The sequence below is a fragment of the Gopherus evgoodei genome, chromosome 2, assembly GCF_007399415.2.
Source record: "Gopherus evgoodei ecotype Sinaloan lineage chromosome 2, rGopEvg1_v1.p, whole genome shotgun sequence".
NCBI lineage: Eukaryota > Metazoa > Chordata > Testudines > Testudinidae > Gopherus > Gopherus evgoodei.
The window spans coordinates 253,271,522-253,285,130 of NC_044323.1; the positions used below are offsets into that span (position 1 = coordinate 253,271,522).

At 42.3% G+C, this 13,609-nt stretch overlaps 1 protein-coding gene across 6 annotated transcripts in view; it reads left to right on the forward strand.

Annotated features, from left to right (window-relative positions):
* Positions 1–6,892, forward strand: part of TMEM67 (transmembrane protein 67) — a 66,063-nt gene extending 59,171 nt beyond the window's left edge. For all 6 annotated transcript variants that reach the window (XM_030553467.1, XM_030553464.1, XM_030553466.1 and 3 more), the window contains 3 exons: positions 1,620–1,722; positions 3,908–4,050; positions 5,046–6,892. In XM_030553467.1, the coding sequence (XP_030409327.1) occupies positions 1,620–1,722; positions 3,908–4,050; positions 5,046–5,126 (327 nt within the window). In that variant the 3' untranslated portion in view covers positions 5,127–6,892. The remainder of the gene's footprint in view (positions 1–1,619; positions 1,723–3,907; positions 4,051–5,045) is intronic.
* The last annotated feature ends 6,717 nt before the right edge of the window (positions 6,893–13,609 follow it).

Genomic DNA, 13,609 nt, shown 5'->3' on the forward strand with positions numbered 1-13,609 from the left:
ATGTAAGGTTAGAGATTGGTCATTGGAGATTGTATTGTCACTACAATACTACCTTGTAGAAGGCAAAAAATAACTGTACGGCCCAGTGATGCCAACACACTTTTCACTTACATCTATTCCCTAGATAGTATGAATTCATTGTATAACAGATACTCCTGGGGGCAGAATTCATGGCCCATGCAGATTTTTTTGCTTCTCCGCAGAAAAATGAGTTTCTGGCGGGGAAGCAAAGGGAAGCCACAAAAGTGGGTCATGTGCCCCTTGGAACAACAGGCAGAGAGGTAAATCACTGTGGCGGGGCTGGGGACACCCCAGCCAATGCCAGGCAGACTCACTCCCGATGCATCCGGAACCCCCAATTTCCAGAATCTCCCGCTGAGTTCCCTGCACCCAAACCCCCACCCTGCTGAGCCCCACTCCCTTCATCCGGAGCCCCCCCGAGCCCAGACCATCCCCATCCCCTGAACCCCCTACTCCTGCACCAAGCCCATGCCAGCCTCATCCCGGCCGGGGGGCCCTACCCTGAGCTGGGCTCAGCTGCTAGTCCCTGCAAGGCTGCGGGTGGGGAAGAAGGACACTTCCCCTGCACAGAGTGGTTGGGCCAGGGCCGGGTCAGACCTACCCCCAGAAACCTCCTCAGGCTCTGCACCTTCCCCTCGCTTCCTGCCCCCATCACTCCTCACGTGGGGAGCTGCTTCTCTGTCTTCCCAACCCTCCTGCATCTGGACCCCCATCTCTGCACCCAGACCTCCCCTTAAACTTAAAGCCCCACCCCCTATACACTTGGACCATCCCACGAGCCCCCCACACCTGGATCCCAACCCCTCTGAGCCCCAACCAGCTCTGCCCAGACCCCCCTCCTGAGCTCTCCAGATTCCCCACCACCAAGCCCCATGTCCACACACTCAGAACCCCCCCCCCTGTGAACCCCAGCTACGTTCACCTGGAGCCCCTTGCAGAGTCCCATTGCCCCTGCACCCAGAAACCCCCCAATGAGCCTCTGTGCATCCAGATGCCCTCTGCACCCAGACCTTCCCGCACAGAGCTGCCAGTGCTCAGACTGGCTCACACAGACCCCTCTCACCCACACCTGGATCCCCCCACACTAAGTCACTCCACACTTGTATCCTGCCACACTGAGCCTGGCTGCTCATACCTGGTGTGCCTGGCACAGTTTTGCTCACCCTGGTGAGTTGCTTCACCCGCTACTCTTGAGACAATAAATAAATATGGAGGTTCCAGCACTGACTGTGGCAGGCCTGGCCCTCGTGCTGTGTCAGGGTCAGGTGCAGCCTCACCGCTGAGTTGGTGTCCTGGGGACGAGTTGCAGGATGATCTCTCACCTCCGTGCAGCCATCGGCTTGTGTTCCCTGCTGCTATGCTGGAGCCTCCACATCTATTTACTGACAAATAAAATTTGCAGAATTTTAAAATATTGTGCACAGAATTTTTAAATTTTGGCTCAGAATTCCCTCAGGAGTAAACAGAGTGGACAGTAGTCTTTTAATTCATACTGCTATTTTAAGTAGTTATTCTCCACCTTTTGTAAAATGTACTTTTTGCATTTTTTATCCTGAGAATCTCAGAGCTAAGTATTAGGGATTTTTTTCTTCTTCTAGGTTCATAAAGATATGGATTATATTGTAAAGGACAAGTTGCTGCTTGAACGAATTATTGGCATGGAGTTCATGGAACCAATGGAAAAAAGTATCTTTTACAATGGTATCAGTTTGATCTCTTTGACTTAATATTTATTTCACTATAAATGTGCAGGGTGCTATTCAAACAATAAAATGCCATGTCCCTGCCCTTGGGGTTTACACTGTAAATTGGAGTTTACAGCAGAGAGATGTAACTTTGAGAATTGTCAGGATATGGGAGATAGCTGCTGTTCGTTAGCCAGGGTTACAATATCTTGGATCATGAGGGTTGTTTGTCAATGGCATGCCTTTGTAACAAGTCTTAGGTATCTGAAGGGTTGCTACTTGGAGCTGTGTACACGTTTACACAGTACTCTTTATGACTTGACATCTAGGTCTGATACTGGCCAGCAGTCCTTGTTTAATTAGAATGCCTCTTGCCATAGTTGGTGATTGTATTGCTTGTTAAACTGCCTGAAGTGGGGAATTTTCAGAAGCCATTTTCTGAAGGAAAAGCAAGATTATTCATCAGGAACTATCATTATTTGAGACTCTTGCCTATGCATATTCACAATATCCACTCACCTTCCCATCTTTCTTGGAGTTCTGTTTCCAAGGTGTAGTGGAAGAAAATGAGGAAGTTGAGTCTGCACAGCCTTTTTTATAGCCTCTCCTCCAAATACTCAGTGCTGGGAACCAGCACTTGTGCAACCCCAACAAGCACTGCTTTCTAGAAAGTTCCTGTGGTGCCAAGGGTGTGTATCTCTCAGATGTACAAAGCCACACTTGAATTACATTTAATGAGCAGTAACTTTTCTTAGGGGGAACAAGAAAAAACAATTTCAGAGGAACAGGGGAAATTACAGGATTTCAGCTGCACTTATTGATAAATCCTGCACTGCATCCATTAAACTAGAGCAGAAAGACTTAATGTGTTCCCTCATTTAACTTGCATAATATAGGGATAACCACACGTCACTTCATGTGGTGATCAGGTCAGTATTATATTAGCTGTATTTTGTGGAGCCTGTGCTATATCTGGAATCTGCAGCTGTGTGATAGTTTAAAGATGACATAAACAGTTGAATGTTACTACCTAGGGGAACAAAATGGCAGAGGAGGTTGGGATGCTAACCACAGCCAGTGTAAGTTGAGTTTGGGCCTTTTTTGGCTTGCTCTTGAGACAATAAAATGGAGATAAGACTCCATGAAATGTGCCAAGCCACAATTAAGAGATATTTACCTTAAAATATATGGAAATTGGCTAACCATTAGGAAACCAGATTAGACACATGCCTCTTTGAAGCTGTGGAAAAATTGGGAGAGGATTTCTCCTTTCCAATTACTTATATTCAGGTAAATCTGTTACTGGATTTTATGCTTCCTGGTCAAAATGTTTTCTGATATTTTTATATTGTTCCTTTTTCTTTGCTATTATTATTATTATTATTGTGTATAAATTCATGTTTCTCTGTAGGGAATGTTACATATTGATAAAAGACATAGAAGAGGATAAGTGATCTGAACTTGAAAACATACTATATTAAAACAAAGGGATTTCTCTGTCCTGAAAACCAAATGAGGAGACATAACTAAAGATCTCCTGTTACTGAGGCCCTGATTCAGCAAAGCATTTAAGCACATTTAATTGCTTTGCTGATTCGGGGCCAGAGTCAGCACTTGCTCAGGATGTTAGTGACAAGGAACTCAGACGTGTATATGACATAAAAATGTCTAAATTTACCATCAATCTGGACAATCTGGTTTAGACTTTCAGATTAGGTAAATGTAGGTATATGAATGTAGTTGCGAATGTGGCACACCTCTTTTTTGAAAATCTAGCACTTTGTCAGGAAAGCTATATTGTAGATTATATTTAAAAGCTATTATGTTATTTTTGGTTGAGAACAATATCATGATTATGCTTCTGTGGTGTATTTCCTTGTCCTAAATTTCCATTATTGTTTTATCAATCATAGAATATCAGGGTTGGAAGGGACCTTACAAGGTCATCTAATCTAACCCCCTGCTCAAAGCAGGGCCAATCCCAGACAGATTTTTGCCCCAGATCCTTAAATAGCCCCCTCAAGGATTGAACTCACAGCCCTGGGTTTAGCAGGCTATTTTCAAACCACTGAGCTATGCCTCTCCCCCTAAAATCTTATTATCTTAGGTGTGCTGATCTGTTAGGGGACGTCACAAATTATCATCACAGAAATTCAGATTTAATTTATATTTTTTTACAAGACGTTATTTTCTTTCTATAGATGAAGGACATTCTTTCAGCGATGTTCTCTTTTATGGCAATGAGGCCACACTTCTCATCTTCGATATACTGTTTTTCTCTGTTGTGGATTTGGCTTCCCAAAGTTTTGTCCTAGCAGCTGTTCTCACATATTTGCAACAGGAGGTAAATTTTCATTTTTTTAAACCCCATATTTTAAAAATAAGGTAGTTTATCTAATCTATGTATTTAATAGGATGTGCTCACAGAAAACTATACTAACAAACTATTTTAAAAAATACTGGATTTTCTCATAAAATAAGAAAAGACTTATGAACCAAAAAAAAAATTTACATTGCATGTTTATGCACCGTGTATGTATAGGACACAAATAACAGCACCTAAAAGAAAATACACAGAGCAATGAAGATTAATCAGAGTCCGAGAATAGCTAATGCTGGGACTTTCAAAGGGGCCAAAGGGAGTTAAGTGCCCAAATCCCATTGAAATCTAATGAGCTGAGCACCTAACTCTCTTAGGCCCCTTTTGGAAATTTCCACCAAAATGAAAGTATTTCCATTAATGTGTAGTTTCTTCCTCTTTCTCCTTCACACAATTCCATATGTAATCAACTTGCTCATGTTTGTAAATGTCACCAATAGTAAAGATTTTTCGAATATAAACTGTTTAAGATATGAATAGAAAGTTCTGATGTAATAAGTACAAATATCAAAAATATTTGAAGGGTTCAGTCTCTTCCTCAGAAGGGAAGGGATGCTACAAATATAATTAAAGGATTCTTATTTTGGAAATGATAACAAATTGCTTGACTCTCCACTCTTGGAAAAACATCTTGGATTATAGTATCATTAGTGTGACACACAGACAATCCAGGTCATATGTTATTACCGTCACAATCATAGTTTACAGGTTTTTAGAGTCCCTGGGCTCAGCCTCTTAGCTGTTGAGATGTAATAATATCTGTCATCTGGCATTTGATTCCTAAATTAAAAAGCCCAGTGTTAGTATAGGAACTTGTCTAATGCAGGTGTACTGTTGTGGAAAATCCCAACATTTGACAGAGTACATAACTGATTTGATTATTTTGTATCATGTACAGAAACTGAATTATTTAAAATATTTCTTCCATTGTTATGAAACTTGTTTAATATTATATTTAGATTTTTAGGTTTATTCGTAACACTGCTGGGCAGAAGAATTTGGCATCCAAAACCTTGGTGGATGAAAGATTTCTTATTTAATTGACTCAAAAGATGAAATACTTTGTACAAGAACTAATCATGGAATGAAACCTTCCTAAGCTACAGATTAGTCTGCAGTGCTATGTAAATATTAATGTAAATCTTTTGACTTTTTTCTTTTTATATTGTGCGCTATAAAGTTTTGTTTTTGTATAACTTTCAGATGTTTTTGTGTTATGAATAGTAAACCATATGTCTTGATACGTGACACCAAGACAGTCAGAAATTAAGCCGAGCACTGTCATTATCAGAAGATAAAATCAATTTATTGCCTTCAGTGAGGGTATATGCCATTTGTTTTTAAGAGATAATTTCAGTGCTTCTGCTGCTGAGTGGAGTTATAATTTTCCTCATATGTACGTGTTTCCAAAATAGCTCAAAGAAATTAGACCTTATTTTTGGAATTTACTGTGAAATGCAATCAAATGTATTTCAGGTTCACCACAAGTGAGGATCTGCCATGAATTCCTAACTAAACAAATACTTAGAAGACCATTGAGACTAAGTAGTTGAATCTTTCTCACTTATCTAAAATAACTTCAGCGTGAAAGTTTAAATTGTGTGATTGCTGATGCGGTTTGATCCACTTGAGCCCACCCTTTGGGTTTGTCTAATTTATCGTTGGGTCAGTATTGCTTTTTTTTTCCTGCATTGATTGCATATAACATAGCACATGTGTGTTTGAACATTTGCTAGTCTTACGACTATATAGCTGTGTGGCCCAGTGAATAGGGCAAAGGATGGAGATGCAGGAGGCCTTGATTCCTTGTTCCTGATCTTCTGTGGAATTAATGTGACCTTGAGCAGGGCACTTAACTGCTCTAGACTTGTTTTCATAGACTTGAATTTGAGGCACTGATACTTTCCTTTTTAAAATGCACTGAGATGCTCTGTGGATGGAAAGGGCTGTGCAAGTGCCTATTCTTATATTATTGTTTTAATATATTCCCTGATTATCCCATTTTCTGACATCATTTCCTCATGATTTAAAATAATGACCATATCCCACATACATTACTTCAGCCATTGGAATGTAAACAGCTGAATAGTTGTTAAAATGCTACTTACTAAGGATTCAGAGAGATTTTCAAAGGCTAAAGGGGCAGGTGAGTGCCTGATCCCCAATCGTGCCTTTGAAAAGTCTCCCTGCTCAAGTGTGTTTTAAAATAACATTTGTTTTTCAGTAAATGATTACTCCACTGCATGGTGTCATGGTTTCATAGCCATGCCACTTGTCTTAAGATTATTCAGCGGGGAACAATCAGCAAAAAACGTAAAGATCCAAGTTCAGAAAAGCATCTCTATTTAAGAATAGCACTTAAGTCCCATTTAAGACAATGGGACTTAAGCAGATGTTTAATTTTAAATGTGCTTATCTGACCCAGGGCCAACATATCTGATAGAGGTATTATATTTGAGATTCTTCTTAGCTACATAAAGAGGAAGATGTCTATTATGGTGCCATATCATGTCTTTAAGCTGTGGTTACCATAGATTTCAGTCTCAAAGCCATTACAGATCCAGTATACTTACTTCTGGTTTGCAAAATAATTGCTACTTGCTAATTCAGAATAGTTACCATTAACTGGTAAAATGTTGCGACTCTCCTGAGGTCATGGTGAAGTTAGATGGCATAATCTGAGGGCCTGACTTTTCAGTGGGGCATCCATTTATTTACATGCAGCTTATCACAAGACTATATTTCATTGGTAGGGTAGGAATTAATGGTAAATTCTCAGAATGGAGAGGGGTAACTGGTGGTGTTCCCCAGGGGGTCAGTCCTAGGACCAGTCCTATTCAATTTATTCGTAAATGATCTGGAGAAAGGGGTAAGTAGTGAGGTGACAAAGTTTGCAGATGATACTAAACTACTCAAGCTAGTTAAGACCAAAGCAGATTGTGAAGAACTTCAAAAAGATCTCACAAAACTAAGTGATTGGGCAACAAAATGGCAAATTAAATTTAATGTGGATAAATGTAAAGTAATGCACATTGGAAAAAATAACCCCAACTATACATACAATATGATGGGAGCTAATTTAGCTACAACGAGTCAGGAAAAAGATCTTGGCGTCATCGTGGATAGTTCTCTGAAGATGTCCACGCAGTGCGCAGAAGCGGTCAAAAAAGTGAACAGGATGTTAGGAATCATTAAAAAGGGGATAGAGAATAAGAAGAGAATATCTTATTGCCCTTATATAAATCCATGGTAGGCCCACATCTCGAATACTGTGTACAGATATGGTCTCCTCACCTCAAAAAAGATATTCTAGCACTAGAAAAGGTTCAGAAAAGGGCAACTAAAATGATTAGGGGTTTGAAGAGGGTCCCATACGAGGAAAGATTAAAGAGGCTAGGCCTCTTCAGCTTGGAAAAGAGGAGACTAAGGGGGGATATGATAGAGGTATATAAAATCATGAGTGATGTAGAGAAAGTGGATAAGGAAAAGTTATTTACTTATTCCCATAATATAAGAACTAGGGGTCACCAAATGAAATTAATAGGTAGCAGGTTTAAAACAAATAAAAGGAAGTTCTTCTTCACACAGCACAGTCAACTTGTGGAACTCCTTACCTAAGGAGGTTGTGAAGGCTAGGACTATAACAATGTTTAAAAAGGAACTGGATAAATTCATGGTGGCTAAGTCCATAAATGGCTATTAGCCAGGAAGGGTAAAGAATGGTGTCCCTAGCCTCTGTTCATTAGAGGATGGAGATGGATGGCAGGAGAGAGATCACTTGATTATTGCCTGTTAGCTTCACTCCCTCTGGAGCACCTGGCATTGGCCACTGTCGGTAGACAGATACTGGGCTAGATGGACCTTTGATCTGACCCGGTACAGCTGTTCTTACGTTCTTATTGTTATTGTTATGATAACTTTAAAGCATGGTTCTCCTCTGAATAGTGGCTGTATAAATGACATTTGTAGTGTTCTGCGCTGGTGTCTCTCAATTATTTCTTTATCAAATGTGCTCTATTGAAAAGTATAAAGATTTTTTTTTCTAACTGCCAACTCTGCAAACTGAGGCTTTTGCCATCTTATGCATCATGGCCAGTAATAAAAATTCTGCAACCTAAATTTATGCCCTCATGAGACCTGTGCAGCCCCATTGCCTTGAATGCCTTTGCACATGTATAACTTAGCAGATCTTCATAAACAATTCTGTTGCTGAGGTACAAAATGGTCTTGTACAAGATGGTAGCTCACTGAGTCTTGACTAACGCAAGACTAACCACAGGCTAACAGGCGTGAAAAGCTCTAGGAACTAATTTTTGTCACTTAAATGAGCAAATAGACCTTGAATGCATGCAATGGAGATCTGTTGTATAAGCAGGTGCTGTTTTTATATAGTCACTTTTCAGAGTAGAACCACTCTTTAGATATACCTTCTCAAAAATATTTTGATTTATTGCTTACTTGAGTCAATTCAATTATATTGCCTCTTAATTTGTACTTAGTAAGCTTAATCAATTAAGATTTATTACACTAGTATAATCTGGAAATAATTCAGTGGGGAGGTACTGCATAACATTATTTGTGTGTATCACACAGTAGTCACAACTCAGGTGCATAATGAAGCATCTAAAAAGTATGCTCTCATAGTGTTAATTTGCTTACAATAAAGTTAGCTTTCTATATAATTTCTGAAGTTCTGGTGTGTCTTATTATGAATTTGGTTTGTAAATTAGCCCTCCTTACTTTTTAGCATTTTTTTCAAGATTTCTACCACATTTTATAGTCATTTTAGTAACTTTAGATTTAAGAGAGTCATTAGGTACTAGTAGAACCATCAATACTGTCCCTGAGTGGATGTGTTGCCTAGCATTTTCATCTCTGTAATTGGCTCTCAGTGACCAGGTAAAAGAGCTGTTCAAAGAAATTTGCCTATGTGAGGGAATGGATGGGGGTTCTATCCACAGCTTAGTTTTGACCTGAACACCTCTCTCTGAATAGGAAATAACCTTTTCCCTTTCATTCTTCCTAAATGGTCAGTTCCTCTTTGAAAAGCAGCTTCCACTCGTTCATTGTTAATTTTGAGATTGAATTCAGAGAAGACACTGGTAACTTAAATACCACTTTTGGTCCAATAAAAGATATTACCTCATCCACCTTGTCTCTCTGATATCATGGAACCAACATGGCTATAACAACACTGCATACAACTTTTGGGCAGAGCACACAAAAGCTTTGGAATCCTTACAGTTTGGAGGGATTTTACTGAGGGGAGGGTTTCGCTTGTTAAAAACGAATTCTAAGTAAATACAAAAATGTTCTTTCAGGGTTAGTTAAATATCTCTGCTCCTGTGTATTTTCTTTGTATGGGCATCTAGGTAGGAAAGAGGCACTACAACTACCAAGATGAAAGAGCTTTATGTAAGCTCAAAAGCTTCACTCTTACCAACAGAAGTTGGTCCAGTAAAAGATGTTACCTCCCCCACTTTGTGTGGTTTCTACTGAGAGAGACAGTTATGAAATAATTGCAGAGGACGAAACCTCCATTAGGCAGTTGAATTTTTCTTTCATACCTGCTTCATAATGGCTACGTGAAAAGCATCGGTTGTGCTTTGTTCCCATTTTGGTAGACATTTGTTCAAGAAATAACACTTTTGATTGAATTTTCCAATTACATATTTTTACTAATTAATTATAGTGGATCTTTTTCATATTCAGTTTGTTGATTTCTACTTTATGCTTGTAAACATTTTATAATGAATCATAATATTTCTGTCTTTCCATTGTACGTGTCTCTCTGAGGAATAAGGGAATTTTTAAGGATTTGGGGATTTTTTTGGTCAATGATAATTGTTATATCATGATGATTGAGGGTTGTATCATTCCTCCTACTTCAAGGAGCTTGAGAGGAGCTGATCTATGGGAGAGGAATGCTGCCTCTGTGATATCGTCCTTGTCCCTCAACCTGCAGAATGTTTTTCATAGGTGCATCATGGGAACTGGGCTTTGTAGATGGTGAATGGATAGCAAAATGGCTGCTCTGCTCTGCAGTATTGTGCATCACCACACCTGCTGGATGAACTAGCTTATTCCTGGGTGCTGATGCCCTATGATAACAGTGCTAAAAAAAAGTCAATGTAAAGTAAAAATAACTTACAATGACTGGGTTTTAGGCCATGAAACATTTTAGAAAAGGGACTGAGTGTGCGGCAAGGAAAATTAAAATCCATATATAAGTACTAAAAAACAGTAAAAAGGAAAAGTCTCTAGTTTTTTTTACATACATCAAAAGGGAAGAATGAATGAAAAACAAACAAAAAACCCCACCACTAAATTCCTTATATGTAGTCAGTTCTGATGCTGTTGGCTTTAAATAATGCTAGTAAGATTTTTACATATGCTTGCTGAACTACAGAGTGTGTCTGTCTCAGAGCCTGGGTGCCACCAGTTCTTTCAGGCACAGGCCTTTGAGCAGTAGTGCTACTGTTTTTTGAGACAGAAGGTTGTTCCAAGTAAAGCACCGTACAGCAAGTCAGTCTGTGGGTTACAGAGGACTAGTGAGATCAATGTCCTCAGGAAAAGCTGCAGCTTCCAAATATTGAAAAGATGGAATAATGATTCCTGATTGCTACTGAAAACTTAATTTTCATAATTAAGTCATGGACTAAAATCAGATCCTAGTTACCCATTCTTTTGCCTTCCTCCATAGATAGGGTCATCACCACCAAATGAACTATTTCCATCCCCCCTAAGAAAAATATCTCTATCGTATCCATGTGGACCTTCAACAAGCTATCTCTTGTCCACATCTTAATCATCTGTGACTGGGTGAGACAGCAGTGTAGATTAGGCCTTCACATATTGTTGACACTGAGATCTTACTACCCTATCACTTCTCCTAGTGACTTCACTCACATCAACAATGTCTATAAATCTGACCGTGAGGAACTCCATAGGAGAAAGTATTTGGGGCTGATTAGAAATTACCCAGCAGCACCAGCTAAAAAGTACCTGTCAGGAATGAACAAAGCCACCCAGCCACTGTTTTGGCCAATCTGCAGCCACACCAGACAAATTAGTTGAAACTGTAGTAGGGACAGAATTGTCAGACACATAGATGAACGTGATTTGTCGGGGAAGATTCAACATGGTTTTTGTGAAGGGAAATCGTGTCTCATCAATCTAAGTGCCTACTTAGTGGTCTTTCTTCGAATAGTTGTAAATAGTTACCCATTAATGTTAATTAGTTGACTAGTACTTAGCTAGGGATCTTTCCTGATTCCCTTTCCCCTGGCCCAGGGCATGCCTCGGTTCCAGGGCTTTAAGCCCTTTGAGATGTGCCTGAAGCCTATGCCACCTGGCAATCCGCACCACTCCTGCTCAAGTGCCTTGGAGAGGGTCATCAGGCGGATTGATGCAAGATTTTTTGGGGCTTTAAGCCCAGAACAAAGAAGGAGAGAGATTCTCTCCTGAAGCTCCTCCTAATAGAATCTGCACTTTGCCCACAGCCAGCACTGGCAGCCTCAGTGTGCAGCGCGCTGGCATCAGTGCGGGAACCCTCAGCACAGAGGAAGGACTCAGTAAGGACCATCAGCACTGCCCAGTTCCACCTTGCGGTACCATTCACAATCGCCGGTGCCGCATAAGAAGAAGGCGGCAGACAGGAGTCACTCGCCGGCATGGCACACCAGTGGGGTGTGTCCTGTGTTGGGACACCCCTGACCTGGCCTGTAAGTTGCACAGCTGGCCTGTAAGTCCCACAGCTGTTGACTCCGGCCGTGACAGGGGGGCCGTCGAGTCTGGTGCGGGTGTACTCTCTGGTGCTGGAGGACTTGGAGAAGCCCTCGATCTTCCCTCCACACTGGACACATTTGAAGCAGCACGGTATCTGATCGCCATGACTGCTCAATCCCCAGGCCCATGCCCCGACACCGACACCTACCACGGCACCGACATCGATGATGCCGACAATGATGGCACTGATGTTGGCAGCACCGATGGTGGCACTGCCCACCATCAGACGTAGGGGCAAGCCCACGATGCTGGGTCATCACTTATCCTTGCCGCGGCACCGATCTCTGGAATTGTCAGGTTCTCCTCCACCTTGGTCTGCATCTGAGTACTTCTCTGAGTTGGAGGTGGAATCCTACATCTCCAGGCAGAGCCAGTACCTCTCTAGATCCTGGCACCGCTTGAGAAGCGATGTGCCCCAACCGGCGCCAACAGTGTCATGGCCTCCCCAGTGGCAGGGGCCGGTTCAGTGTCCCTTCTGGACCCCATGGGCCTACCATCAGGCCTAGGGGCCAGGCTCAAGGGTGACTTGGGGTCCTGTGGTGTCCCAAGGTCACCAATCGGCCACATCGGTCTCAAGGGATCCAGGAGTGCAGGCTGCATCCCGAGAGGAAGACCAATCTGACCCTCAAATGGGAGCTGTTGCCCCACCCTTGGTGCAGGGAAAGACACCTATAGCAGATGCACCTGAAACTGTCTTGGTGACCACGAGGGAACCGGAAGGGCAAGAGGACCCAATTCCTCCCAGGCATCTTCCTCCTCCTCGCCCGATGAGGCAGTGGCAGGGACGACTACCTCTCTGCCATCAATGGACACCAGGGCCCATCAGGACCTCCTTCACCAAGTGGCACAAAACTGTAACACACTTGCTGAGGAGGTCACAGAGGATTCAGACTCAATGGTTGATATCCTGGCTTCTGAGGGGCCCTCTAGGGTGGCCCTTCCTCTTATTAAGACTATTGTAAATACAGCTAAGGTGCTCTGGCAGACTCCAGCCTCTATGCCACTAACAGCTAGGGGGTAGAATGCCAATATTTTGTTCCACAGAAAGGGTATGAGGCACCTCTTCACCCTTACCCAGCTGGGCACATTGGTGGTGGACGCTACCAATCACAAGGAGCAGCAAGGACAGCCCGGTCCCACTCCCACCCAAGGAGGCCAAGAAACTGGACCTCTTCGGTCACAAGGTGTATTTGACCAGGGGAGCTCCAGCTTCGCATCTCCAATCAACATGTGGTGCTTAGCCAGTATGCTTACAACTCTTGGGCCTCCCTGTCCAAGTTCCAGGAGTTGTTGCCCATGGGCTCCTGTTTGGAGTTCACCACGATACTCGAGGAGGGCAAGGTCATGGCCCAGACCTCCCTCCAAATGGGCCTGGACTTTGCAGACTTGGCTACGTGGACAATGGCCACTGCGATTACTATGCACAGAAGCTCATGGCTTTGGGTCGGGCCTTCCAGTGGAGGTCCAGAATACCATCCAGAACCTCCCCTTCGACTGTGTTGTTCTTTTTTCAGGACAGACTGACTCATGGCTGCACAGTCTGAAGGATTCTAGGGCAACCCTTAAGTCCCTGGGAATCCACACCCCTGCTCCACAGAGAAAGCCCTTCAAGACCCTGCCTCCCCAGTGCCTCTACTCAGGGAGCACAAGGCAGGACTTCAACGGAAAATGGGGCAGGAACAATAGGAGGAGGCCATCGAGATCCTCGTCCCACCAGGGTTATGGTTTGTCCAAA